General features: G+C 45.0%; 1 protein-coding gene across 1 annotated transcript in view; it reads right to left on the bottom strand.

Moving 5' to 3' along the window:
* Window positions 1-25,897, bottom strand: part of POLN (DNA polymerase nu) — a 2,689,548-nt gene that overhangs the window by 616,479 nt on the left and 2,047,172 nt on the right. The window contains exons 24-25 of the mRNA XM_078678603.1: window positions 16,432-16,514; window positions 7,386-7,517 (exon numbers count right to left, since the gene is read on the bottom strand). Of these exons, the coding sequence (XP_078534729.1) occupies window positions 7,386-7,517; window positions 16,432-16,514 (215 nt within the window). The remainder of the gene's footprint in view (window positions 1-7,385; window positions 7,518-16,431; window positions 16,515-25,897) is intronic.

Raw genomic sequence — 25,897 nt, 5'->3', positions numbered from 1 at the left:
CACACCATCAGCCAAACACCACTCCGTGCACAGACAGCCAAGTACCACTCCACGCACACCACCAGCCAAGCGCAACTCCACACACACCGCCAGCCAAGCACCAGCCGGCACACACCACAAACACATTTAGAATTCTTTTTTTGAAAATAACACTAAACAAATGGAAATACCTACAAATCAGGTAACACAAATTCTTAAAATAAAAACTTTGCACTAATGCCAATCCTTGAAACAAACTAAAAATGTTTTACAGAATGCAGACCAGGCAATTCACTTTACAGCTCATTCAAACTCCCAATAGTTCTTTTGCGTGTGGTACGATTTAAAACAAGCTGACATACACAATGCAGGCTTAGAAGGACAGTCAGGACAGTATATACGAGACTCCTTCCGCACGCCTCTTCGCCAACAGACTCTGCATCTTCTAGTCGGAAAGTCTCTAGCAGTAGTGGAAGGAATAGATTCAGGAAAGTGGCGATCTTGCAATCTAGCCACTTCCTCCACCACTCCAAATCTAGGAACACTTGCCTGCTGCACAAGTACAAGGCTGCCTATTATAGACTCCTGAAACTTAAGAAAAGTCATCTTCGTCTCAGGACAAGACTTCTGGTACACAACGAAAGCATTAAATGATGCCAAGTGGAACAGATGGATAGCCAACTTCTTGTACCAAACGTAAGCCTTTCGAAGAGCAGCATAAGGTTCCAACCTCTGATCTACTCTGTCAACACCACCCATGAACTTATTGTAAGCTAGAATGCACACAGGTTTGCGCACTTCAGCACCCTGACCCCAAACAGGCACAGGTACAGTACTTTCATCGTGGATAGTAGTCAGCATGTACACATCTCTCTTGTCTGAATACTTCACAGCTAAAAGCTCCCCACATCGCAATGCCGTAGACTGTCCCCGCACAAGCCTTTTGCAAACAAGTTCCTTTGGGAAACCTTTACGGTTACTGCGCATTGTGCCACAAGCAACAGTGCCCACTTTGGCCAACTCCTTGAACAACTGCACACCAGTGTAGAAGTTATCTACATATAAATGATGGCCTTTGTTAAATAATCCTCTACCTAGTTCCCACACAATTTTCTCAGTTACTCCAAAAGTAGAAGGACAACCAGGAGGGTTAATGCGGGACTCCTTACCAGTGTACACCCTGAAATTGTAGACATATCCAGTCTCACTGTCACACAGCATATACAGTTTGATTCCATAGCGTGACCTCTTACTAGGAATGTATTGCCTAAAAACCAAGCGGCCCTTGAACAACACCAAAGACTCATCCACTGCAATTTCTTTACCAGGAACAAAAAAACCCAGAAAAACGATCAACAAAGTGATCAAGGACAGGCCGAATTTTAAACAAACGGTCACAATCAGGGTGATCGCGTGACAACGCTAAACTATTATCAGCAAAATGCATCATCCGAAGAAGAAGCGTATACCGATCACGACTTATGACTGCTGGAAATATAGCTGTTACCATCAAGGGACTAGTGGACCAATATGAAGTAATTGATGACTTCCTTATCAAGCCCATCAAAAAAGTTAATCCCAGAAACTTCTTCATCTCTTCAACATTGGTGGGAGTCCACCGGATTGCTCTACAATAGGGCTTAAGGCTGGCACTGTTGGCCCTCAAATATTGTTCTGCATACAAATTGGTTTGCTCAACAATCTCTTGCAAAAACACATCGTCAAAAAACAACTGAAAAAAATTAATTGGCAGAAAATTCTCTGTATTCACTCTACACCCAGGAACACCAGTGAACTCTGGCAATGCCGGCTGCACCAAGCCAGGGGGAACCCAGAGGCCATCCCTATCAACGGGGGGAGCAGCCACCCCAGCCTGCAGCATCGAAACATCTTGCTGCTGTTCTCCAACGGGAAGCCTAACAGCCACAGATACTTCTGGCTGCACAACACCAACAGAAGACGTAGCATCCCCAGAGGGCTCTTCCTGCACTACACCAACGGGAAGCCCAGCAGCCTGAGATGCTTCTTGCTGCACTACACCACCGGGAAACCCAGCAGGCCCAGATGCCTCTTGCCGCTCTACACCAATGGGAAGCCTAACAGCCCCAGATGCCTCTTGCTGCACTACACCAGCAGGAAGACGAAAAGCACCAGATGCCCCTTTGCGCACCACAGCAATGTGAAGCCTTTTGGGTGCAGGCTCCAGCCCACATGCCTCTTGCCGACGTAAAAAGAAAGGAAACCTTGCGGCCCTAGGCAGCAGCACAGGTGCCTCTTGGCCCACTACCGGCAACACAATGTCCTCCTGTACCATAGGCCCTTCATCAGCACTAGAAGAAGAGTCATCATCCGATGATGATGATTCCATGCGAAGAGAAAACTCACTGCCTGAATCTTCTGCCGCTTCCTGGGAGTCCGAATCGGACTCAGACTCTGAACCATGGTCCGAGGAAGACTCAAAAAGCAAACCAAGAACCTGCTGAGCAGTAATCCTGCGACTAGCCATTATCCTTACAAAGCAAGAAGACTGCACACACAAGTGAACAACAACCTACACTGTGCAAAGTAAGAAGTAAACAAGGTAAGGCTTTCACTAAAAGATAAATACAATCCAAAACAATTTCACTCTTACAAAATATAGCTACACTCACCAGCACCTACTCTGTTGAGACACAGCGAAAAGAAATGAAATCCCACTAGAAAGAAAAAAAGAAATGACATTAGAAAACAAAGTGCACATCAAACACTAATGCTGAAAAAAAAACACAGAGCCACACAAACTGCTAGAAGTACAACCTTTTTCAAAAAGACAAACATCAAGGGGAAGTAGTACAAAATACATTCACTTACCAAGCACAAGCAACTACACAAGCTGCAAACAGACACGCAACCTACAACAATCCAAACAGCAAAAGCCTGGAACAAGACAAAAATAGAGAAGAAAAAAAAATTACTACCACATTTCACAAACAATATAACAATTAAAAAAACAACACACAAATTTGCCCCCCAAATTAAAATTCGGCCAGATGGACCATCAATTAGGGCTTAGACCAAATGAGATTAGATGAGGTTTAACATCAAGACACTGGATAATTTTTTGAATTTTTTTAAAGTGCTGACCACTTTGGTGCCAGTCAGTCTTTTGCTACTACCAGTACCCATATCACACAGGGGCAGTAAGGACATTCATACACCTTTTGTACGTGTGACACATACAAAACATTCACACCGCCAGCCGCCCATCACTTTCACACGCCCACATATCTGACATAGCAACTACAGAAAATGATGGACTGCATAGAGTGTCACTCAACTAGCAGTGTGTGTAGTGACCAACAGAAAGTAACTACTCACACACCGCCAGCAGAGTTCCAGTCCACCCACACCACCATCCAAGCACCAGACCATGCACACCGCCAGCCAAACCCCACTCAGCGCACACCGACAGCCAAGTACCACTCCACGCACACCATCCAGCCAAGTACCACTCCCCACACACCGCCAGCCAAACACCACTCCCCACACACCGCCAGCCAAACACCACTCCACACACACCGCCAGCCAAGCAGCACTCCGTGCACAGACAGCAAAGTAGCACTCCACGCACACCACCAGCCAAGCGCCACTCCACACACACCGCCAGCCAAGCAGCACTCCGTGCACAGACAGCAAAGTAGCACTCCACGCACACCACCAGCCAAGCGCCACTCCACACACACCGCCAGCCAAGCAGCACTCCATGCACAGAGAGCAAAGTAGCACGCCACGCACACCACCAGCCAAGCGCCACTCAACACACACCGCCAGCCAAGCAGCACTCCGTGCACAGACAGCAAAGTAGCACTCCACGCACACCACCAGCCAAGCGCCACTCCACACACACCGCCAGCCAAGCAGCACTCCGTGCACAGACAGCAAAGTAGCACTCCACGCACACCACCAGCCAAGCGCCACTCCACACACACCGCCAGCCAAGCAGCACTCCGTGCACAGACAGCAAAGTAGCACTCCACGCACACCACCAGCCAAGCGCCACTCCACACACACCGCCAGCTAAGCAGCACTCCGTGCACAGACAGCAAAGTAGCACTCCACGCACACCACCAGCCAAGCGCCACTCCACACACACCGCCAGCCAAGCAGCACTCCGTGCACAGACAGCAAAGTAGCACTCCACGCACACCACCAGCCAAGCGCCACTCCACACACACCGCCAGCCAAGCAGCACTCCGTGCACAGACAGCAAAGTAGCACTCCACGCACACTAACAGCCAAGCGCCACTCCACACACACCGCCAGCCAAGCACCACTCCGTGCACAGACAGCAAAGTAGCACTCCACGCACACCACCTGCCAAGCGCCACTCCACAAGCACCACCAGCCAAGCACCACTCACCGCCAGCCAAGCACCATCCAGCCAAGCGCCACTCCACACACACCGCCAGCCAAGCGCCACTCCACACACACCGCCAGCCAAGCAGCACTCCGTGCACAGACAGCAAAGTAGCACTCCACGCACACCACCAGCCAAGCGCCACTCCACACACACCGCCAGCCAAGCAGCACTCCGTGCACAGACAGCAAAGTAGCACTCCACGCACACCACCAGCCAAGCGCCACTCCACACACACCGCCAGCCAAGCAGCACTCCGTGCACAGACAGCAAAGTAGCACTCCACGCACACCACCAGCCAAGCGCCACTCCACACACACCACCAGCCAAGCAGCACTCTGTGCACAGACAGCAAAGTAGCACTCCACGCACACCACCAGCCAAGCGCCACTCCACACACACCGCCAGCCAAGCACCACTCCGTGCACAGACAGCCAAGTACCACTCTACACACACCACCAGCCAAGCGCCACTCCACACACACCGCCAGCCAAGCACCACTCCGTGCATAGATAGCCAAGTACCCCTCCACGCACACCGCCAGCCAAACACCACTCAGCGCACACCGACAGCCAAGTACCACTCCACACACACCGCCAGCCAAGCACCGCTCCACGCACACCATCCAGCCAAGTACCACTCCCCACACACACCACCAGCAAACATGCCCAAGGGGTCGCTTCCTAAAAACTTTTTGTTAGTGGGCATTTTCCGCCCCCCCTGGGGGCAAAACGGCAAAAAAAACAGGCCGATTTGCCCCCAGGGTGGACAGAAAAACAAAAACACAATCATGTCCACCTGGAAGCGACCCTTACCCAAGGGGTCGCTTCCCAAAACAAACACATTGCCCCAACAAAAATCCCTGGTTCTAGTGGGTAATTTCTGCCCCCCCTGGGGGCAAAACGGCCGAAAAACGGGCCGATTTCCCCCCAGGGGGGGCAGAAAAACGAAAACATACTCAGACCCCGCCTGGAAGCGACCCTTGCCCAAGGGGTCGCTTCCTAAAAACTAAAATTACATCCCTGGTGTCTAGTGGGCATTTTCTGTCCCCCCTGGGGGCAAAACGGCAAACAAAACCGGGCCGATTTGCCCCCAGGGGGGACAGAAAAACGTAAACAAAATCAATGGCCGCCATCTTGGCTATAATCAATATCCCTGGTGCTAGTGGGGAATTTCTGCCCCCCCTGGGGGCAAAACGGCCGAAAAAACGGGCCGATTTCCCCCCAGGGGGGGGCAGAAAAACGAAAACATATTGCCAGCCCGGCTGGAAGCGACCCTTGCCCAAGGGGTCACTTCCTAAAAACTAAAATTATATCCCTGGTGTCTAGTGGGGGCATTTCCGCCGCACAATCGCGACGCTGTGCGCGATCGTGAGGCAGAAATGCCCTGGAAAGAGACATCAGGGGAAAGGAAAATCTCTTTCCTCTCCCCTGATGCCTCTTCGCTGCCCCAAACCCCCGCCGGAGTCCCAAAACCTACCTTCTTCCACCCCGAGCGCTGGGAATCCCTGATGATGTCAGCGCGCGCTGTGCGCGCTGACGTCATCAGGGATTACCATGGGGGGGGGGGGCGGGGGCGGCAGCGGAAGCTCTTCCGCTGCCGCCCCCATTCACAAAACGAAGATCAGAGAGCCTCGGGGGGAGCGCCAGCGCTTCCCCCGAGGGTGGGGCTGATGACGAGCTGGCCTTGTCATCCGCGCAGGACAGGTAAGCGCGATGACGAGCCCAGCTCGTCATTAGCCCCGAAGGGGTTAAAGACCTCCACTGGCTGCCTGTCCAAGAGAGGATTAAATTAAAAGCTCTTTGTTTGATGCACAAGTCTCTGTATGGTGGTGGGCCACGTGGCCTCCGAAGATATTTCGTCTGGTATGTCCCCCAACGGGATTTAAAGTCCACTAATGCTGGTTTTGTCCCCATCCCCAGGATCAGAAAGGATAATCAGGGTGGTAGGAGCTTATCCTACCGGGCGGCTTAAATGTGGAATGTGTTGCCCGCCGCCATCAGATCTCAGTCTAACAGATGCCCTTTATAGAAGCTGCTCAAAACCTGCCTCTTTTCCCCCAAGCCTAAGTAATTCTTCTCCCCGCTCAGATGAGCACCAAGACGCCTGGCATACGTTGCGACTTAGAAATGTTTTACTTACTTACTCTTTAGTTTAAATATATGTATCCAGCTAACAGTGCTGATCAAGGAGAATGGCAGAATATCAGCAATAATAGGTAGAAGATGATGACAGTCTCCAAAGCCTGTGTTGGGTAAATTCCATCTGTTTTGTCAAGTAGCCTTTGGAAACAAAGGGGCTGATTTCGAGTTTGCCAAAGAGGGAACTTCTTCAATAAGGCTACAGAGTACCCTCTTGGCCAAACGGAAGGCCTGCCAGCCTTATTTACAGATGGGTGGACCTTCAGTATGTAGACGGTGGAAACTAAACTGTCTCCACAGCCTACATACCTCTCTGACGGCCTGCAAAAGTAAGTGCTATCGGCGGTTCGGCCATGTGGCAGCTGGCCTGATACAGATTGGGTGGACACGAGGCCTGTTTTCTACTTCTACAAACCGCCAACCAAAACATGGTGGTAAGTAGTAAAAGTTTTTTAATGACTCCAATGCTGTGAGAGAAAAATCCCATGTTATGGGAGGGGGGGAGAGATCTTTGTTTTTTTTTAGATTTTCAGAAACAAAATCCCTCTTTGGAATTTTGTTTTTTTCAAGCAAAAAAAGAAAATGAAATGTGCCGTACAGTGTCTTCATATTTACAGAACTGCAAGGCACACTTTCAATGCATTTACAGGAACCGCCATGACAGCGGCTGCTGTGAATGGTAGAGATGTCCGATGAGCCGGCAGACATCTCTAAATATGGCGGGAGGAATAGCCTCTCCATGGTGGGAAGAAAGTACTCCCCCATGACAACTGTACTAACACCAATCGGCCCAAAAGACTTGTAAAATTAATATTCTTTCAAATATTTATTTACTACTAACAGTATTTACACACAAAACTTTCCAGTACCTGTATTCCGACACTGATGTATAGTTTTCTGTGTAAATTCATGGATCATTCTATACTTCTGTAAGAAGCTCTCAATAATATCACCAGCTTGGACCGGAGTAACTCTTAAGCATTCTGCGAGGCGTTCTTTACCTAAATAATTCCAAAAACAAAATGTAACTCTTCACATATTATTGGACATGCACAATTTAACAAGATAAAGTATTCTGCTAGCTCTACTCTTGTCTTGTAATTGAAACAAGTTGACCCTGGACAACTAAATACAACAGTTGTTTAAGAAACTCCTATGGGTCTCCTGGTGACCTGGAGCTGTATGATCATTTCATGATTACTGGCGTAGCCGAGGATTGTAAGCGACTATTTTGTTTTGCTATAGTAAGTTCTGTTAATATTAGGCAAAGTTGCTGCTGAGGCTTCTTGGAGCTACCCAGGAGTTAATAAAAGTAAAAATTAATTAAATAATTCATTAATTGAAGGGCCATGTTTTGGTAATAATATAGAATAAGTTGCCTACCTTTAGTAATGCTCTTTCTGGTAAAAACTAACTTCAGATGCCCCACCTTGTGAATGTCTCTAGAAACCAGATTGAATCCAGAAGCTCTTACAGTAGACCCCGAGTACTGGCATGTAGTGCCATCACCCTCTGTCACAACTCTATGCCAGCTCTAGACAAGGTAACAGGAAGTCATAGATAAGCTACAACCCTCCTGCTTGTGGACATCATTTGTCTCCTTTTTTTCCATTCCCTTGGAAGCTCAACATGGCTGACAAAAATTAGATTGTACTGACAGTGTGCAAAAACTAATCTGGAACTTTATTATTTCCAAAAGTCCGCTCCACATAACAGGAGGGGTTGTATCGGGAGCAAGGAGTCTGATGCTAGATGCTGTATCCAGCAGGCACTGCTTTACCGAATGTAAGTAACTTTTTAGCATGATGGATTATTTTAGTCGCATATTCCTCACTTTATGACTCATTCCCAAAGCAATGCCCTTGTCAAAGAGGTGGGACCTACAACAAGAAGTCAGCAGTCAAAGAGGTGGGACCTACAACAAGAAGTGATCAGTCAAAATCACCCTCCCTGTGGACATGAGAATCGATTCAGGAATACCTGGTGAAAGCATCGGCAGATGTCCACATTGCTGTCGGGCAGATATCCAAATCCAAAACCATCCGAGTTAGGGCTGTTGTAGTGGCTTTCAGGCTTTTGGAAAGAGCCCTAAGGCCCTCTGGTCTTTGCTTTTCAGCTGAGGCATATCATAGTGTTATGCAGAAGACAACTCATCATGTTTAGGTCACTTTCTGGACTGCCTTTCCTTTATGCACACCGGAATACCCAACAAACAGTAGATTATCAATACAGGACTCCTTAGTCTGATCAATATAGAAGATAACAGCACATTGTGGATCCAACCTGAGAAGACTCTCCTCATTAATCAATCATATCAATCTGTATTCGACTCATAAAACCTTAAAAGAATGCATAGCATAAATCAGTAATAAACAGACATTGAGTCTTAACAGCAGCTTGATAAAATTTACATAAATTAATTCATAAAGTGACATGTGCGCGTTAAAGAAGTATTAACAGTGACATTCAAGTGATCCACTGATACAAATTAGTTCATGGAGTGACTTGAGCATAAAAAAAAATAAAAAAATATCACGGCTACAAATAGATAATCCAACCCCTTGTGCAAGCAGTACTCATTGTCTATGACTCATCAAGAAAAGTAAAAGCAGGTTAAATAAATCACAGTTAAAACATTACTTGACCACCCTATTCCTCAATCTTACTACAGCCAAGATGAATGTATGGACCATTATACAGATGAATTGCGATTGCAGTAATTGAAGGTGAAGTAGAGCTGGCCTGCACCGTTTGATATTCCGGGAACTAAGTAATGGAATTCACAACAGTTTCCTAGGCAAAGTATACAATTTACAACAAAAAATAGAAATGTAACACATATTGTACTGATCAAGAATCACAGGGGAATAGCTCAAGGCCTGCTTCTTCATGAATGTCTCTCTGGTAAGAGACCAGGAGATGGGATATATTAAATCTACATCCAGGCAGAATCTCTGGTTGTGATGTGGTAAAAAAAAATAGGGCTTCAGATGATCTGATTTTCATAATTTGATGAGCAGCCACTCTCTTCTTGTTAATCTCTTTAACTTCCCTTCCCCTTCAAACATAGCAAGAAATGTTGTTTTAAATCGAGCTTTAGCTGAAGCGCTCATATCCTGTGGGACTATTGAAAAGTTCAGGTCTCCCTAACATATTGAATTGATCTTTGACATATCTCAACCACAGAATATTAAGCATATCGACATGCCATGAGCAATCAGTAATTATGTCCTGATTGACAACGATTTCACATTTTGACCAAATGCAAAGCCATAACATAAGTGGCACTAGCTTGACATGGTCTTCCAGGTACAATAGGCCTAGCTCCATATGGCAGGCATAAGTGGGCACACTGGTAGAGACAGATAACATCCTTCTTAAGAATGTATTCTCGCTGAACTGCAAATGTGATGTGTTACAATACCCCATATGCCTGCACCAAACATCAGGACAGAAGTAAATTGTGCTTTATAGATATTAACCTTGGCCTCTAGGGGGTTGCCCACAAACCATGGTATGCGTCGTGGCTATTTTAGTTTCCAATTCCAGATCACTCAAGAAAAAGACAAATCTGTCCAATAAGCTCTAAAGACCTACACCAGTTCTTGACAGTAAAACGCAGTCATCTGTGTATAACAGTGCAGGGAGACTCCTTGCTGTCACCCTGTACATATCCAACTCCACTTTCGTTAAAAATGTGTCAAGATCATTGATATATATACAGAACAGAAAAGGGGCAAAAACACACCTTTGCCTCACATCACACTTGATCGTAATTGGGTCTGTGCATTCACCATTTGGCCCATAGATAATGCACTCAGCCACCTCCGAGTGTAGTTGGCCTAAACAATGCGCTTTTGGGGTGTTCAATACCCCTGCTATAATTTTTCCTCATAGCTTTCCTCGGTTGACACAGTCAAATGCAGAACCGAGGTCCATGAATGCTATGTATAAACATCCACTCTTCGCCTTTGTGTACTTGCCGACACTTTTTAATATCTATGTGTCGGACTTAGCAAGAGTTATTAAAACCTACCGGATGAGCCTTACCACCTATGCCGATGACACCCAGCTAGTGCTCGCCATCAACAATGATGGAGAAGTGGTAGCTGCACGCTTCCAAGAAGGCATGTTAGCGATCAAAGATTGGATGGCTTTTAATTGCCTTAGGCTTAATTCCGAGAAGACGGAGGTGGTCATCTTCGGGAAAATTTCCCCGATATGGTCGTCAGTCTGGTGGCCTCCATCACTAGGAGCTCTACCGAGTCCCGTCCCAAGGGTCAGGAACTTGGGAGTCATCTTTGATGAAAAGCGGAATTTTGTCACCCACGCAAACCAAACAGCGTCCACTGCATTTCATAAGCTCAGGCTTATAAGAAAAATAATCCAGTTCCTTCCAGAAAGTGCAGGAAAAACTGTGGTGAGTTCACTGGTACTCTCCTCACTGGATTATTGTAATGGCTTATTCGCCAATGCCCAAGCCCGGGTGGTTGCTAAATTACAAACGATTCAGAATGCGGCGGCAAGATTGCTTTCCATGACCCCCAAATTTAAACAGATCAGGCAAACAATTAGGAATTACCACTGGTTGACGATTAAAAAACGGATTAAATTTAAAACTCTATGCTTAACATTCAAGGCGCTTCACAAACAAGGGCCGGAGTTTCTTAAAGAGCAGCTCCTTGCTTACCGTCCACTAGACAACTAAGATCTACGACACAGCATCAACTAGTGGTACAGCGTACAAGGACTGTTACTTGGGGAGATAGACGTTTTACGGTTACAGCAGCAAGACTCTGGAACTCCCTTCCACTAACGATTAGATCAACCCACTCTCTTCTCCAGTTCAGGAAATTGCTGTAGACTTGGTTGTTTGACCAGTAACTCGCCCGCTCCTTAGCCTCCACTGACAGAATTTTTTCATCTCTTTCTTCAGAGACACTAACTGAATTTATAGCGCCAAGACGCCCAAGGGCAATTGTTGCGCTTTATAAATCGCAATAATAAATAAATAAATAAAATAATTAAATGAAGGTTCAGACATTGATCTTTGGTCCCTAGACCTTATCTGAATTCATAATAGACTGTAGAGAAAATGCCCTTTTTCGAAACCCAGATCTCTAATATATCCAGTAGAATTCTGTCATGTACCTTCGCTGTTGAATCAATTAAAGAGCAGGGTCAATAGCAATGAAGGTATAGCTCTGTCACGCTCCTTATAGATGTGGACAATAAAGGAATTTGACCATGACTTAGGAGGACCTTTGGTGACTGAGCTCCTTACCACATTGACAATAAAGGAAGCCCATATATCTATATTGTATGTAAATAGATTGAGTGGTAACTCGTCAGGCCTGGAGCTTTTTTTCTTGGGCTCGTTCAATCACATATCTTACCTCCCCAATGTGATAGGTGCAAGGGCACTGCTGCGCCATGTGCGGTCATCCAGTGTTGTGTTACAATGGCTATCTAGTTCAAAGCTATTATCATACACCTTTGAGAAAGGCTCAACCCACAAATGTCGCGGAATGGTCGTATCCATGATGGTACTGTGACTGTCTCCAAACAAATGGGCATTTACAGTTTTCCAAAAAATGCGGATATTTTTTCTTCTGCTGGCCTCATGTAATTGCTCCCTGGCTTCCTGCCTTATAGCGGCCTTCCTTTTTTTGATCACTAGTTTGTAGTTCAATCTACACAACTTCAATTCCTCCACATCCCTAGGTGACCGCTTAAGAGCATGCCCGTCAAGCCATTTCTGGCTTCTGACCTCCCTGCGGGTCTTTGTGATTGATGTTAAGAGTTCAGGCGCAGTATTGCAAATCGCACTGAACGCCCTTAGCAGGCGAGATGGGTTCTTCTCTATCTTCAAACCCATCATCGGCTGCTCCCTATTTCTGTCCACAAGCTCAATTAACACGAGTCTGGAATCCACAGTGGCCCATTTGTGCAGGATGTCCTTAGTGTTACTGACCTTTATTGGTAAAATGGATTGGATATACTGACGCTGTGTAAAACCCACAGACAAATATAGTGCCAAAGGGTTGTCGTCACTCATACAATTCTGAAGAATAGAGAAGTGGGCAACGTTATCACTACACCTCTCTGACAAAGGGGAAAAAATCGTACTCATGATGCCGGAAGCCCTTGCGGTGAAAGTGATTTGTTTCTGGACTGAGGCTGTTCTGCAATCTAAAGCAAGCATTAGAGAGTGCTTGTTCATGATTGTATTTAAGACCCCCCTCCCACACACATGAATTATGTTCAAAGTGAGATTAATCCACAGTGTCACATCCCAACACAACACAGACAGAATTTCTTGAGACTGAGCAAAGGCTTCAATTAAAATCCCCCCCCCCCCCCAGATTATAATATAATCCCCCTTTAGCTCTTCCAGTGCCTTGCTGAGGGTCCGATCACGTGAGTATACAATAACTGTATAATAAGTGTGAGGATTAAAGTTATTACGATAAAGATTAATAATGGCAATTGTTTGCTTGACAGCAAATGACAAAGATATGATTTGAAAACGTGGTAAATCAAGATAAATTCAGAGAATCCAGCTATCTATTGAAATGGAGACCAGCGTTATCAGCCCGTACCCTATGATGCCCCAGCATAGAATAAGAACGCTGGGGTCGACACAGAGGTGAACCCGTCAATATATACTATGTTAAAATGCCCAGGTCTCCTGCAAACAAACAATATGATGTTTCTTTATCAGTTCATTCCATTGTGAGCAGGTGAGGGAGAAGCTAAATCTTTAACAACATGGTCTAATGCAGAACGGGGAGAATAAGCAGGGCTTGGTCTCTAACATCATGTATTAATAAAACCACACTGATTCCAGTGATGGATTTAATAATACCTGCACCCCAAGGGCACCTTAGAGGTTCCACCTGAAAACCTACCTGCCGCGGATGTGCTGACTGACTCCCAAGGGTGAGGGCCTTTGATCTCAGGAAGCTTGGGCAGAGGGATGACTTGCAGATTAGTATTTCGAGGCAGAGAAGCTTCAAAGAGCTCACCGCCTATAGTATGGGAATATGGCTTCCCTTTAAGGAGAGGAACCCGCTCACCTTTGTCCAGAGCCGTTTGGCACCTGGACAGTCAGGAAAATTAGCTAGTCAGCTAGGCATGATCACCTTCAGGTAGGTATCACCCCAAGGGTGGACCACCTGAAATGAACACAACTTTTTAGAATTGGCCTTGCTTGTAATGGCAAACTTAGGAACTCTGGGACAGGGTTATGCCCGCTTCCCACAGGAAGTAATCCTATAGGGTGCACAGTGACCCCAGGGGTCAGTAGCCCATTAGCTACTACCATAAACTCATCTAATGAGCCTAAATCAACTATTTAGGGGAGCTCCTGGCACCAACATTCCTGCTGACCTACGAAGAAGAAGAAGGACACTGAAGAGCTGCAAAAGCAAAGACTAAGGAAGGGAAAAAGCCAGCCTGGTTGCTGTTCCCGTCAAAGTGCACCAAAAGTCATCTCGTCCTGAGCTGCTGTGCCTACAAAGCCTGGGAGGCCTGCCTGCCTTCAACAAAGAACCAGTGACTCTCATGGAGTAACAGATCTGCTTCCCTTCGACCCCAGATGCTCGCCGAAGCTCAATTGCCTACCAGGCTTGGTCAGTACCGCTACTATTCTAGTTACGACACTAGCGCCGCTCCACATGCTACCGCTGACAGTTATGGAATGTCACCACTTCTCGCTGCACTGAGCGTTCACTCTCATGACGAACCTATGATTAAGGCTCCGAGTCCGGATGCCCGCAGAAGCTCACTCGCCCAACTGGCTGGTTAGTACCGCACTCACTATAGTCACGACGTTATCGGCGCACTTTTTGCAACCCCTGACAGCTATGAATGTCACTACAATACTTGTCCGCTGCACTGAGTGTTCACTTTCTTGCCGTACTTAGCACTAGCCCTCCAATAATTCTATTCGATCCTCCCCACAAGGTCTGCCTAAACCCACCTAGTCACATATCACTTGATGTATCGTCGCTGACCTTACAGCCATCACTGCCCTGAAGTTCACTTGAGCACCATGTCACTATTTGGGATGAAATCACGTGTAAATGGATGACATGTTCAATTTTTAATTGTAAAACGCTTGACACCTTTTTTGTCCCCTTTCCTCCTGTTTATTCCCACAGGCTTCTAACAGTTCAGGCAATAGCATAAATACTAGTCCTGAAGATGATCCCAGTTTATAATTGGAGCTAGGAATCGAAACGTCACGTCGACTGTTGTAACAGAACTGCATGTTTCTAATGTATATATCAAGTGCAGTAACTGTTTGTGCGCGCTTACACAAGACTGCATTGTATTGTAAGCCGCCACATGCTCCAACCCTGTTGCCTGTTTAAATTTTCTTTATTCTTTTTATTCTTTCCCCTGACTTGGTACAGGCTTGTGCCCAGTTTTGTTGATTCATGTTGTGTCTTATGTATTTTTCAATTTTAAAAAAAAAACTAAAATAAATAAATCCTTGTCCGGCTGGACATTGGAAACTAAGCCATAGTTCTTATTTAAGTCTATGCTTGCTATTTTACCGAAGTATTTGTTAAGCTCAGGACCGTTGTTCTTGATAAATTCCCTGCACCCTACAGGCACCCAAAAGAAGACTGTGAGCCCTGGAACCGCAAAAACCTAACGCCGCAAATCAACACTGAACCTGCACTACCTGAGCTGAAGTAGGCCAATGATGCCAGCGTGGCCCCAGGCCCTCCAGATACAAAGTCCACCTTGGACTTGCCCTCTGTGGACTACCCAATGCCCCCTGCAGCCTCTGTTCACAGGCACCCTCTAGAGTGACTGCTTCTGGCAATAAAAACATGACGCCTAAGGACACCTCTGCACGCGTTGCCCCTGGCCCGAGGAGAAGAGGACCGAAGGGGTCCTCAAGCATCGTGAAGCCTGAGTCGACTTGTTGGTTCAGCCCGACTGGTCCTCTAGTACAAGCCCACAGCCTCTTTTCCGACGGACTGATCTCAATAGACTTGAATGGGACACTCAACCCCGAAAGGCACCACTGCACCCGGCCGCCCCAGTGTTGTGCAAAGTGAACTGTTGGTGCTTCAATTGTTCAAGCCCCACACTCACCTTAAGTCCAGAAGATTGGTCCCATAAGTCGCTGCTGAGTGCCCAAATGCAATACATGTTTTTCCTCAACAGTTTAACATTACCACAAAGTGCTTCAACTATGATTTAAAGTATATAAATGACCCGATACTGAAAAATACACCTCTGCACCCAGACACCCCTGTGCCTTCTGAGGTGACCTGTAAATGCTGCCTTGGGCTTTGTCCCACAATCACCTTAATTCCTGGGGAAAGGTCTCGTAAGTTGCTGTATGCAGTGTATGTTTTCTTCCTAGTTTAACACTGCCGCAAAGTGTTTCAATTACGATTTAAAGTATCAAAAACCTATTTTCTTCAAATCTGCTCATTTAAAAAGTACTTACCTGTTTTTGATGATATTGGTGCGTAAAGTTATATAAAGATATGTGTTATTTTTATATAAATTGGTGTGGATCTCCTTATTGATTCGTGTGCATCATTTATTGACTATTGTGTGTATTTGCAGATGTCTAACACTCCTCTTCGATAAGCCTAAGGCTGATCGATTACACTACCCCCTAAAGGATCACCTTGGTATTTCTAGACAAGACCCTGTCCACCAGTAAAGGAATCCCTGGACTCTTTGCATGGTATACCTCTTTTTGATATATTATAAAGAGAGCCAGCTTCCTACACTCACATGCTGTAATTTCTGATGATGTCATCATTATTCTAATTAGTGGGTTTGAAACTTAGTCTTTTTGTAAACAGAATGTTGGCAAATATGTGTTTGCGAGACATTCTGTAGGTGTACAATGTGAATGAAACTGTTAAAGGCACTTACCTGCTCCATAAACCACAGAATAGACAACACGCTTTGCCTGTTCTCTGTCTGCAGGCCTCACGGCTTCCACTGGAATCCCCTTCCTATTTAAAATTAAAAAGTGTGGCAATAAATCAGAATCATTTGTTTTGTTATATGAAGAAAACAAAAACGTTCATATATAAGGACATTCTAACAAATACTGTAACTTGGAAATACCCAAGAAATTGTTTATTTTAGGTACATGAATTTGGAGTACCAAGCGGCTTCGAATCTACAACCTATGTAATGTAATCTTTTATTATATGCTTTTAATTTGGTTTTGTGCAGCTCAAGACCAGTATAGACATAACTAGTGATCTTTGGCAAGAATACCTTACCATGGGATTCCAATTGGTGGCCGGACAAACTCGGCCCACACCCAGTAACCTCAAAATCATCACTGACAGCCAACTGGACATGACTGCACAAGTCAGCACCGTCACTGCATCCTGTTTCCATACCCTGAAGATGATGAAGTCATTTTCAGAAAGAAGAAACACAGACCTCATTCTAAATGAAAATATGTTTCACCTCTACCATGCACGCCATAAGGGAAGCTCTTTTCGTTCTCCTCCAGGGAAGTTCATGTTGCATCTCAGTTGTGAAGTCAACTGACCTAGAGGAGTTTTCATCATACAAAAGTACCTTCTACCGCAAACAAGCATCTGTATTAAATGATCCGACCATTACATATGTAGTAGCTAGACTACTAATCACTGTGGGCTCGATTCACAGAACTAACTTAAGACAAAATCCTAAACTTACTCCCATTTTGGTTTTCACAGAAGGCACTTACTCATTTCGGTATTCACAGAAGTTAGGAGTCCTAAATTTAGGACTCCTAAATGCCTTCAGTGAATACCGAAAGTCTTAAAGTTAGGATTTTTCTCAATTTAGTAGTAGTAAAGATAGGACTGCTAACTTTAGGACTCCTAAATGCCTTCTGTGAATACCGAAAGTCTTAAAATTAGGATTTTTCTCAACTTTACTACTACTAAACTGAGAAAAATCCTAATGTTAAGACTTTCGGTATTCACAGAAGGCATTTAGGAAGCGGCGAAAGACACCGTAGGAAGCTAGCCCATTGTATACCTTGGAAGCTATAATATTTTCTATAATAAGCTATAATATTTTCATAGGCATTGCAAGAGCGACTCCAGGAAGCATATCACAATGTGAGGGAAGCAGGGGAAAGAGGATGAGTGGATGAAGAGGATGCGGGCAGTGAGCAGAGGAGGAGGTATGGATAGCTGAGCAATAAAGATAAAACGTTGGGTCCCATGACCTAAACTAAGAAGTCCTTACTAAAATAGAAACTTAGAAAGCCTACTAGGAACCCCTCTGCTCCCTGAGACTTCTAAGCGTTACTTGTGTACCTTTTAGCACCCTGCAGGCAGAGAAGAGCACGCTGCAGCCACCATCTCTGCCGTCCGCTGGGCCGAGGAGGTAGCATTGGTGGTAGGCCCGTCTCGCAGGCGTGCCACTGATTACTGAAACAGAGAAGGGCAACTGAAGGCCTGTGGCCACCATTATCTTGTTCTCCAATAAAAAGAAAGGCAAGATAGGCATGCTACAGCTATAGTTAAAGAATGCCCTCTGCCCAAAACAAGAACAAAAGAAGCGCAATTGAAAAAGAAACGGAGAGGGCGGAGCGAGTGAGTGGCTGGGACGTGTGGGCGAGGACAGAAGCGTGCGCACTTGGAAGAGCAGTCTGCTCTTTTTCAAAGCACATACTCGTGCTTGTGGCGCGCCCCTGCGCGCTCCAGCTAGGTGCATGCCACCACAAGCACGAGTATGTGCTTAGAAAAAGAGCTGAACGACGGCTAACGGTCTCCTATGCAGCGCATGTGCGCTGCATAGGCGAGACCTAAAAACGGTGAGGGATGTCAAAGACATCAAAAATTCCAAACGCTGAAAGTGAAGTCTTCCCAGCTCCCCAGGGTACATCTTCACAAATACATAGTATGCACAAACTGGAACTGTGCTTCTTACTTTGGATGTAGACTTCAAAGGGCACCCAGATCTAGAAACAAACCCAGCTAAACCTTTCCTAATAAAAAAAAGTTAGACCAGTGCTACCCAAAGTTTTTAGAACCAAGACCTAATTTTAGAACAACAAACATTCTTGATCTACCTACTTTTAATGGACACAATGCAGGTGTTTTTTTTTTATGTAACTAAAGAATCGTGTGGTAGTACACTGTCATTTACAGACAGCATATTTTCCATTAGAATGGGCACAATTTTTTGGGGGGTGAAATGACTTAAAAAAAAAGTATTTTGTGATTTTTGTTAATTAACGAAAAAAGACAAAGTGCATCATCAGCTGTGCCTATATTTCATTGTGTGCATAGTGAAAACATCTCATCCTACTCCACCCACTCGCCCTCCCTATTTAAGTAGAGAAAAATCCAACATATATATCTGTGTTATATACCCTTCACATTGCTCAGCATCATATTACAAGATCGAAATGTAACCATATATTGCAAGTCAGTAGGCGCAACCCATATCGCATTCCCACTCAGTAGCAATCCAAACAACAAATAATTTGTAAATGGATATACAGGTGGCGAGACAAAAAGAGTGATAGTCGTCACAGAGTATCAGTTCAGTTCTCAAGTTGCTATCTCCATAACAGGGTATCAGTTCAGTTGTCAAGTTGTCAACTCCACCCCATCTCCAGCATCCTGAGGACGGGTGAACAGATAGTTATGCAACGGATCCCATATGTCTCTGGGTAGAGACCAAGGAGGCAACAGTTCAGCATATAGGACCAATTGGACATTACAATAAATTAGGTCCCTAGATTTAAACAGACATAGTTTTACTGAAAAAAACTATATTGAACACAAATGGTAATGTGTGGAAATCAGGTTTCAGTTAATATTTATAATTCGTGCATCAGTAAAGTGTCTTGATTTGTTTTGATTCTATTGAAATCTTTTTTGCCCCCACACTTCAGAATTACAAAAAATGTTCTTCATTTTTGATTTCCTAACTGCTGAATGTGTACAGTTGAATGACAGGTATCTGTTGTGTGTTTCAAACAACTACATCCCACAGCCTTCCCTTTTACACTCCCTGTACCCCAGCAAAACTGAAACATAATTCACTTTACTTTTCTTTCTTTGACTGCAACGTGAGAGGAGTTTGTAAACACCTATTCAAATGTTTAGAAAAATAAGCAGCAATTTGTCAGGTCAGGTGACATAGCCTGACATTTAACCTCTGTCTTTGAAGGGCAGCAAATGTGACAAGATAAAGGCTGAATTTAAAGGTATCATTATTTATTGCTTGGACTTTCTTGACCCACTAAAAATCGGCATGCGATCCACCAGTGGGCCGTGATCCACAGTTTAGGAAACACTGCATTAAACCATTCCCCAAAACATAATCCTATAGATCCATCCAGCAAAATGAATCCTCCTTGCAGATACTCTGCAACAGAGAACCCGAGTTGTGCTATACATGCCATAGGACCCTCAACCTAGACGATCAAGTAAATGTGTTTAAGACCAAGCTGAGGTAGTGGAGAAGTTGTTTATAGACACTGGTCTCCTCACCACAGGGCGCAACTGCCTCCTGAGCCACTTTGTGTAACATCACCTCCCAAAATTCCAACTTTTTAATGTAGACCACGAGGATCTCCTGCAGGGAACTCCTAATCACTGCAATTTACAACTCGCAATAGAGTTTGAATATTGGAACAGCCATATAAAACAGCAGCCATATACTTTCTCCCCGCCTACACCTCCACACGTGTTCGTCAGCTAGCCCTGTTTCAGGTGGAGATTTCGAAGCTTCCGCAAATTCCAACAGGAATACTGAGCAGAATGGGTATCTTAAGCAGTGCTTCCAAATAGTTTGTTTTAGAGTTAGAAATTCTATTTCTGGTTAGCAGAGGTATGTATGCACCCTGTCCACGCTGCTGGATTTAGGAATGTGGGCACTTTACCACTGCTAATCAGTGCCTTTACTTTAAACATGGTAGCATTGGTTTATCTATAATTGGCATATTCGATTTACTTTTAAGGCCCTAGTAAAGTGCACTTCATGTGCCCAGTGCCTGTAAATGAAATGCTTCTAGTGGGCCTACAGCAGTGATCGTGCCACCCAATTTAGTAGCCCTTTTAACATGTCTCAGGTTTGCCACTGCAGAGCCTGTATGTGCAGTTTTAAACTGAAATGTAGACCAGGCAAGTTACCTACTTCCTAGGCCCACACCTTCCTTTTTATGACATATAGGTCACCCCTAAGGAAGGCTCATGACAGCCCATGGGCAGGGTACAGTCTATTTAAAAAGTACGACAACTACTTTAAAGTTTCACTTGTCCTGGTAGTGAAATACTCTTAAATTAGTTTTTCACTGCTGCAATGCTTATCTCTCCAATAGGATAGCATTGGGATTGCCGTAATAGTATTTCTAAGTGTAATTTACAATTGGGAAGAGACAGGACCCCTACATTTGGTGTCTCTGGAATAACATTTAAAAACACAACTAATGATAAAGTTGGTTTCCAAATTACAATTCTCAAAATGCCACTTTTATAAAGTTACTACAGCAGCAAATGATGGACAGGATGCTCAGTAAATCAAACATTCACCCCAAGTCAAGAGATCTGGGTTACATCCATCATTCTTGGTCACTCCGCCACCCCAGCTTGGACCCAGCCATATGCAAATCAGTCTTGACCCTGCTCTTGAACGACTTGGCAGTTCAGGCTGGACCGTTTCCATGAGGAGCGGGGTCAAGTTTGATTTGCATATGGCTGGGTGCAAACTGGGGTGGTGAAGTTAGCAAAAGGCTGATGGATTTAACCCAGATCTCTTGACTAGGGGGTGAATGTTTGATTTATTCAGCATTCCATCCATCATTTGTTGCTGCTGTACTTTTCACCCTAAGTGGGATGGATATGCCCAGGTGTGGGTTCTTTGCTTGCTGTGCCACTGGATTCAAGCTAGCCTGACTGAGTAGTGGTGTTGCCCCAAAACTGGTCTCAAGGTGCTTGTTTCTGGTCCAGTTAGGACCCAGCTTGGCAGTTTGGGCTGGACCATTTTCATGAGGAGCAGTGTCAAGAATGATTTGCATATGGCTGGGTCCAAACTTGGGTGGCGTAGAGCAAAAGAACAATGGATTTAACCCAGATCTCTTGACTCAGGGTGAATGTTTGATTCATTAAAAATTCCGTCCATCATTTTTTGCTGCAGCACTTTTAGAAAGTTGTCATTTTCTTACTGTAACCATATGGTGCCTTCTGCCTGTCTCTGGAATACATGTCCAGGTGGATGACAGCTGGCTTCCTGCATTCCTTCTAGGTAGCCACACACAAAGGAATAGTAGGTGTGACTGAGTGGCCATCTGCATTCTGATGGGTCATTCTGAGCAGGATGTGAGGGAGGAGCTGACACTTACACCTGAACTAGCTCTGTCCTGTCCACACACAAAGGGGCGCATGCCTCCCTGTAGTGGGTCTGGAGCCAGGGAAAAAAGAAAGGGACTCTGTGCACTTCAGAGCATCTCTTTGAAGTCTACTCCACTTCAAAGGCCCAACTAGGTATAAGTACTGGACCTCTGACAGCGCCAACTTAGAACACTTCTGGAACTGAGGACATTCTACCAGGAAGAAGGACTGCTCTGCTGCTGGAGGGACTGCCACTTTGCTGAACTGTGCTGCTGTGTTGGCCTGCTGCCTGCTGCTTCTTGCTTGGGAGTGAGAAGGACTGGACCTGCATCTCTACATCCCAGAACCAAAGTATCTCCAAGAGCATTTTGACATGCCTCCTGTTTCTAAAGTCTCAGGGATATCAAAGACTTCTCTCTTCAACCTGTAAACAGCACTTGGACTCTGTCTGCTGTGAACTCCGCTCTGCCAAGTGGTGCCAATCAAGTCCTGAGCCCTTGGAAGTGAGTATCAAGTACTGCATCTGCCAGAACCCAGGCATTGGTGGGTACCCCGAGCCAGAATATAAGGTTTATGGAGTAGAGTGGATATATCCCACTAATTTGCATTGTCTGTCAAGAAAACTATTAGATGGCTAAGGATACAAGCTCAGCCATTAACCAATAATCTTTTTGCTTCAGAGTCATCATCCTTGATGTTCAGGTCACGTATCGCTCTGGGTCGATTCAAAGAGGTACGAGCCCGCCACTGTCTTAGCTTGTCTCGGATAGTCTGGGAAGGTGATCGATTTTTGCCATTCTTAAGTTAAAGAGTAACAGCAGCTCCTCAGGAATGTGTAACATATATCACCTGCCCTAGAGAGTTATAAGCATTTGTAGAGGGAACCCCCAATGGTAAGGAGTGTAATTCTCATGCAGAAAATCAGTTGCCCATTTAAATTCTTTGCTCTTAGCCAAGGTGTATGCCAAAATGTTCTTAATGTTGTCTCCGATGTGTCTAATAGCTCCTTCCATGAGAAAAGCCTACAGTTGTTCTTCCTTTTCCTTATTGAAATAAATCCTGGACATATGGAGTCAAGTTTTGTTTAAGCTGAAAGTCTGAGTACACTGTATGAGTGCTATATCCAGATCATCAGGGGCAGAGAGGAGCTTACTGAAAAGCTGTTGTACATATGTCGGAAGTTTAGATTCTGAAATTGTTGGGTTGATTTGCCTGATACACAAATTGTTTCGCTGGCTTAATTTTCTCCATTTTTTTATCTTTTGAATGAGAGTGTGTTGGGTCCGCTCAAGTGCCGCCACCCTTTCAAAAAGTGCATCCTATTCCTGATCTTGGTGTGCCTCTGAACTCTCCAGCGGTTCCATGCTATCCTCTAGTATGCGTTGGTGTTGGTTCAGGTAGGCTGTAGATTTGTTAGTATCTTTTCTTTTTATAAATCTGTTTATTAGTTTTAGGTTACACAACAAAAAAAAGAGATACAAACCAACATACAATACTGCCCATACTGCATGGTGTACATGCTCACAATCCCCCAACAGGGCAAATTTAGAAGCAAACAATTCAAAGTATTGCAACCATTCACCCAATATTTTATGGTGTTTCTCAGGACACCCCCTAGATTTATAAACACATTTCTCTGCTGCAGCAGCAAAGTCTATCCCCCTTGTCCGTTCGTGGAGGGGTGGTGCTAGGTGAGAGCGCCAATTTCGAGCGACAATGGGGGCGTAATCTGTCAGTGCTTGGGCGAGTATATGGGCTTCAGCTAGTCTGATAATGTCTGTGAATGGTATAAAAAGGTAATCAAGTCTGGCTAGGGTCTTGTGAGAACCATAATAGAGGGTGTATTTGCTATCATGGTGATCATGGGGATGAAGCAGGCGCCATGGATCGGTAGGGCCGTGGAGTAGACCTAGGCAGCTAAGTCGTATGTGCATCTGGCAGTGGGGTTACTAGAGTCCAGCTGAGGGTCCATCACAGATATAAATCGCCCCCCAGAAGTGTTTTGCCGGGATGGATGTAGAAGTAGGTTAGGGTGAGGGTCTGCAGTGTTGGAGATACAAGCGTAGAGGGGGTCTAAATAGAAGCGAACATGTCGCCCTCCACCAAGACAAAATGACCAAGAGAGTCGCAGTGCATTTTTGTTACTAACAGAGGGAGCAGTTTGTGTAGTAGAAAAGCACTGCCCGGGAGCTGGTTGTGTATCCAGCATGGTATACTCGGTGTAACCTCCCCATTGTAGCGCATGGCAGTAATTACAGAGTAGATAAGTCTTTTGTAGAGAATGGTGAACAAGTTACATACCTTTGGTGATACCTTACCTGGTAGAGACTATATCTAACTGCGGATTCTTTACCTTTAAATTTCCCAGGCATCAGAGTGGATCTGGAAGATTTATCATGAGCAGTACCATTGTGCCCTGGTAGGTGGCATTATTTGGCACCACATGCGTTGTCAGCACCATCCACGCCAGAAGTGACATCCACGGCACGTATATAGGCAGCACCCAGGCGCACTGACATCAGTTTTTTTCATGACTTTCCACACCAGATGCTTGGAGCCATGAAAAACACTGACCACTGGTGTGGAAAACTAGGGTCCGGAAAGGATCAGCCCTGTCCCTGGAAATCCGTTCACAGAGCAGGGAGGATAGGTGGGTCAGTAAGGAATCTGCAGATAGATATAGTCTTTACCAGATAGGCGCTACCAAAGGTAAGTAACTTGTTTATCTGCTAGAGACTTCTAGCTGCAGATTTGTTACCTTTGAATAGATACCCAAGCAATACCGCTCTGGAGGTGGGTGTGCAGACCAATTTCACACAAGGAAGTCCTGCAGGACTGAAAAGGCGAAGTGACCATCTCTAAGGACCTGACTGTCCAGATAGTAATGTTTGGTGAACGTGTGCAGTGATCCCCACGTTGCTGCCTGGCAGATGTTCAAGACCAGAGTTCCGCATGCTAATGCAGTGGTTGCAGATTTAGCTATGGTGAGATGAGCTTGCAAACCTTCAGGATTTTGCTTCTTGATCAGTATGTAGCAGATGTTGATGCAGAGTACAACCTATCAAGGGATGATCCGCTTCTGCATAGCTCGACCCTTCTTCGCAAGAACATACCCCACGAAGAGATGGTCATCCACCCAGAACTGTTGTGTGCGGACAAGGTAGAATGACAATGCTGTTTTTGGGTCCAGATGGTGGAGTTGCTCCTCTTCTTTAGAGGGGTGTGGAGGAGCGTAAAAGGTAGGCAGGGTGACGGACTGGCCTACATGAAATGTGGTGACCACTTTGGGTAGAAAGGAAGCCCTCGTGCAAAGCCCCAGCTTTTCAGGATAGACTGAGAGGTAAGGTGGTGTAGTGTAGTTCCTATTATCCCAATAGGCTCTGCGCATTGGAATAATACCTTCAGTAGTAAAGGCCTAGACCAGACGTTAACTAGGTCTACTACTGTCGATATTAGACTTAAAGTTTTGGGTTTGCCAGCTAGCTCAGAGTTCACTAGAAACTTTCTCGAATGTTCAGGAAGGACTTAACTTCCCTGATTAGACAAGAAGGGATTTAGTTTCTGACAACCATAGAACATGACAACTTTGCTCTCCCCTAATCAAGAGTGTATCTCGAGAGTCGTGTGAACAAAAGGCAATTTATTTTACTCAGTCAGTACGTGCATTCTTAGTCTCATCAGATTGTAGAGAAAAGGAAGAGACGGGCGTGTTCAATAAAAAGGTGTTATTTATTGATCAGTCTCTTTTCTCATACAAGAGAAATGGATCGATATTATTGCAATACTTATAGCTAAGTAAAGTGCATACATTAAAAGCAATAGTATGAAATAATACTGTAAAAACATTGATATGGTTTCTAAGCCATAAGATGTTTTAAAATGAATACCATATATTACATACACATATACATTTGACTAAACGTACTCAACTGGTGTTTCTAAATACGCCTACCCCGTGTACCTGACCTAAGCCTAATACGTGGGCGGGAATAGAAAGTTACAGTTTAAGTTAAGTTTGTTTTTGCCAAGTGAATAACTAA

This window comes from Lissotriton helveticus, chromosome 2_2 (assembly GCF_964261635.1).
Source record: "Lissotriton helveticus chromosome 2_2, aLisHel1.1, whole genome shotgun sequence".
In the NCBI taxonomy this organism is placed as follows: Eukaryota; Metazoa; Chordata; class Amphibia; order Caudata; family Salamandridae; genus Lissotriton; species Lissotriton helveticus.
This window is presented reverse-complemented; position numbering and strand designations above follow the sequence as displayed.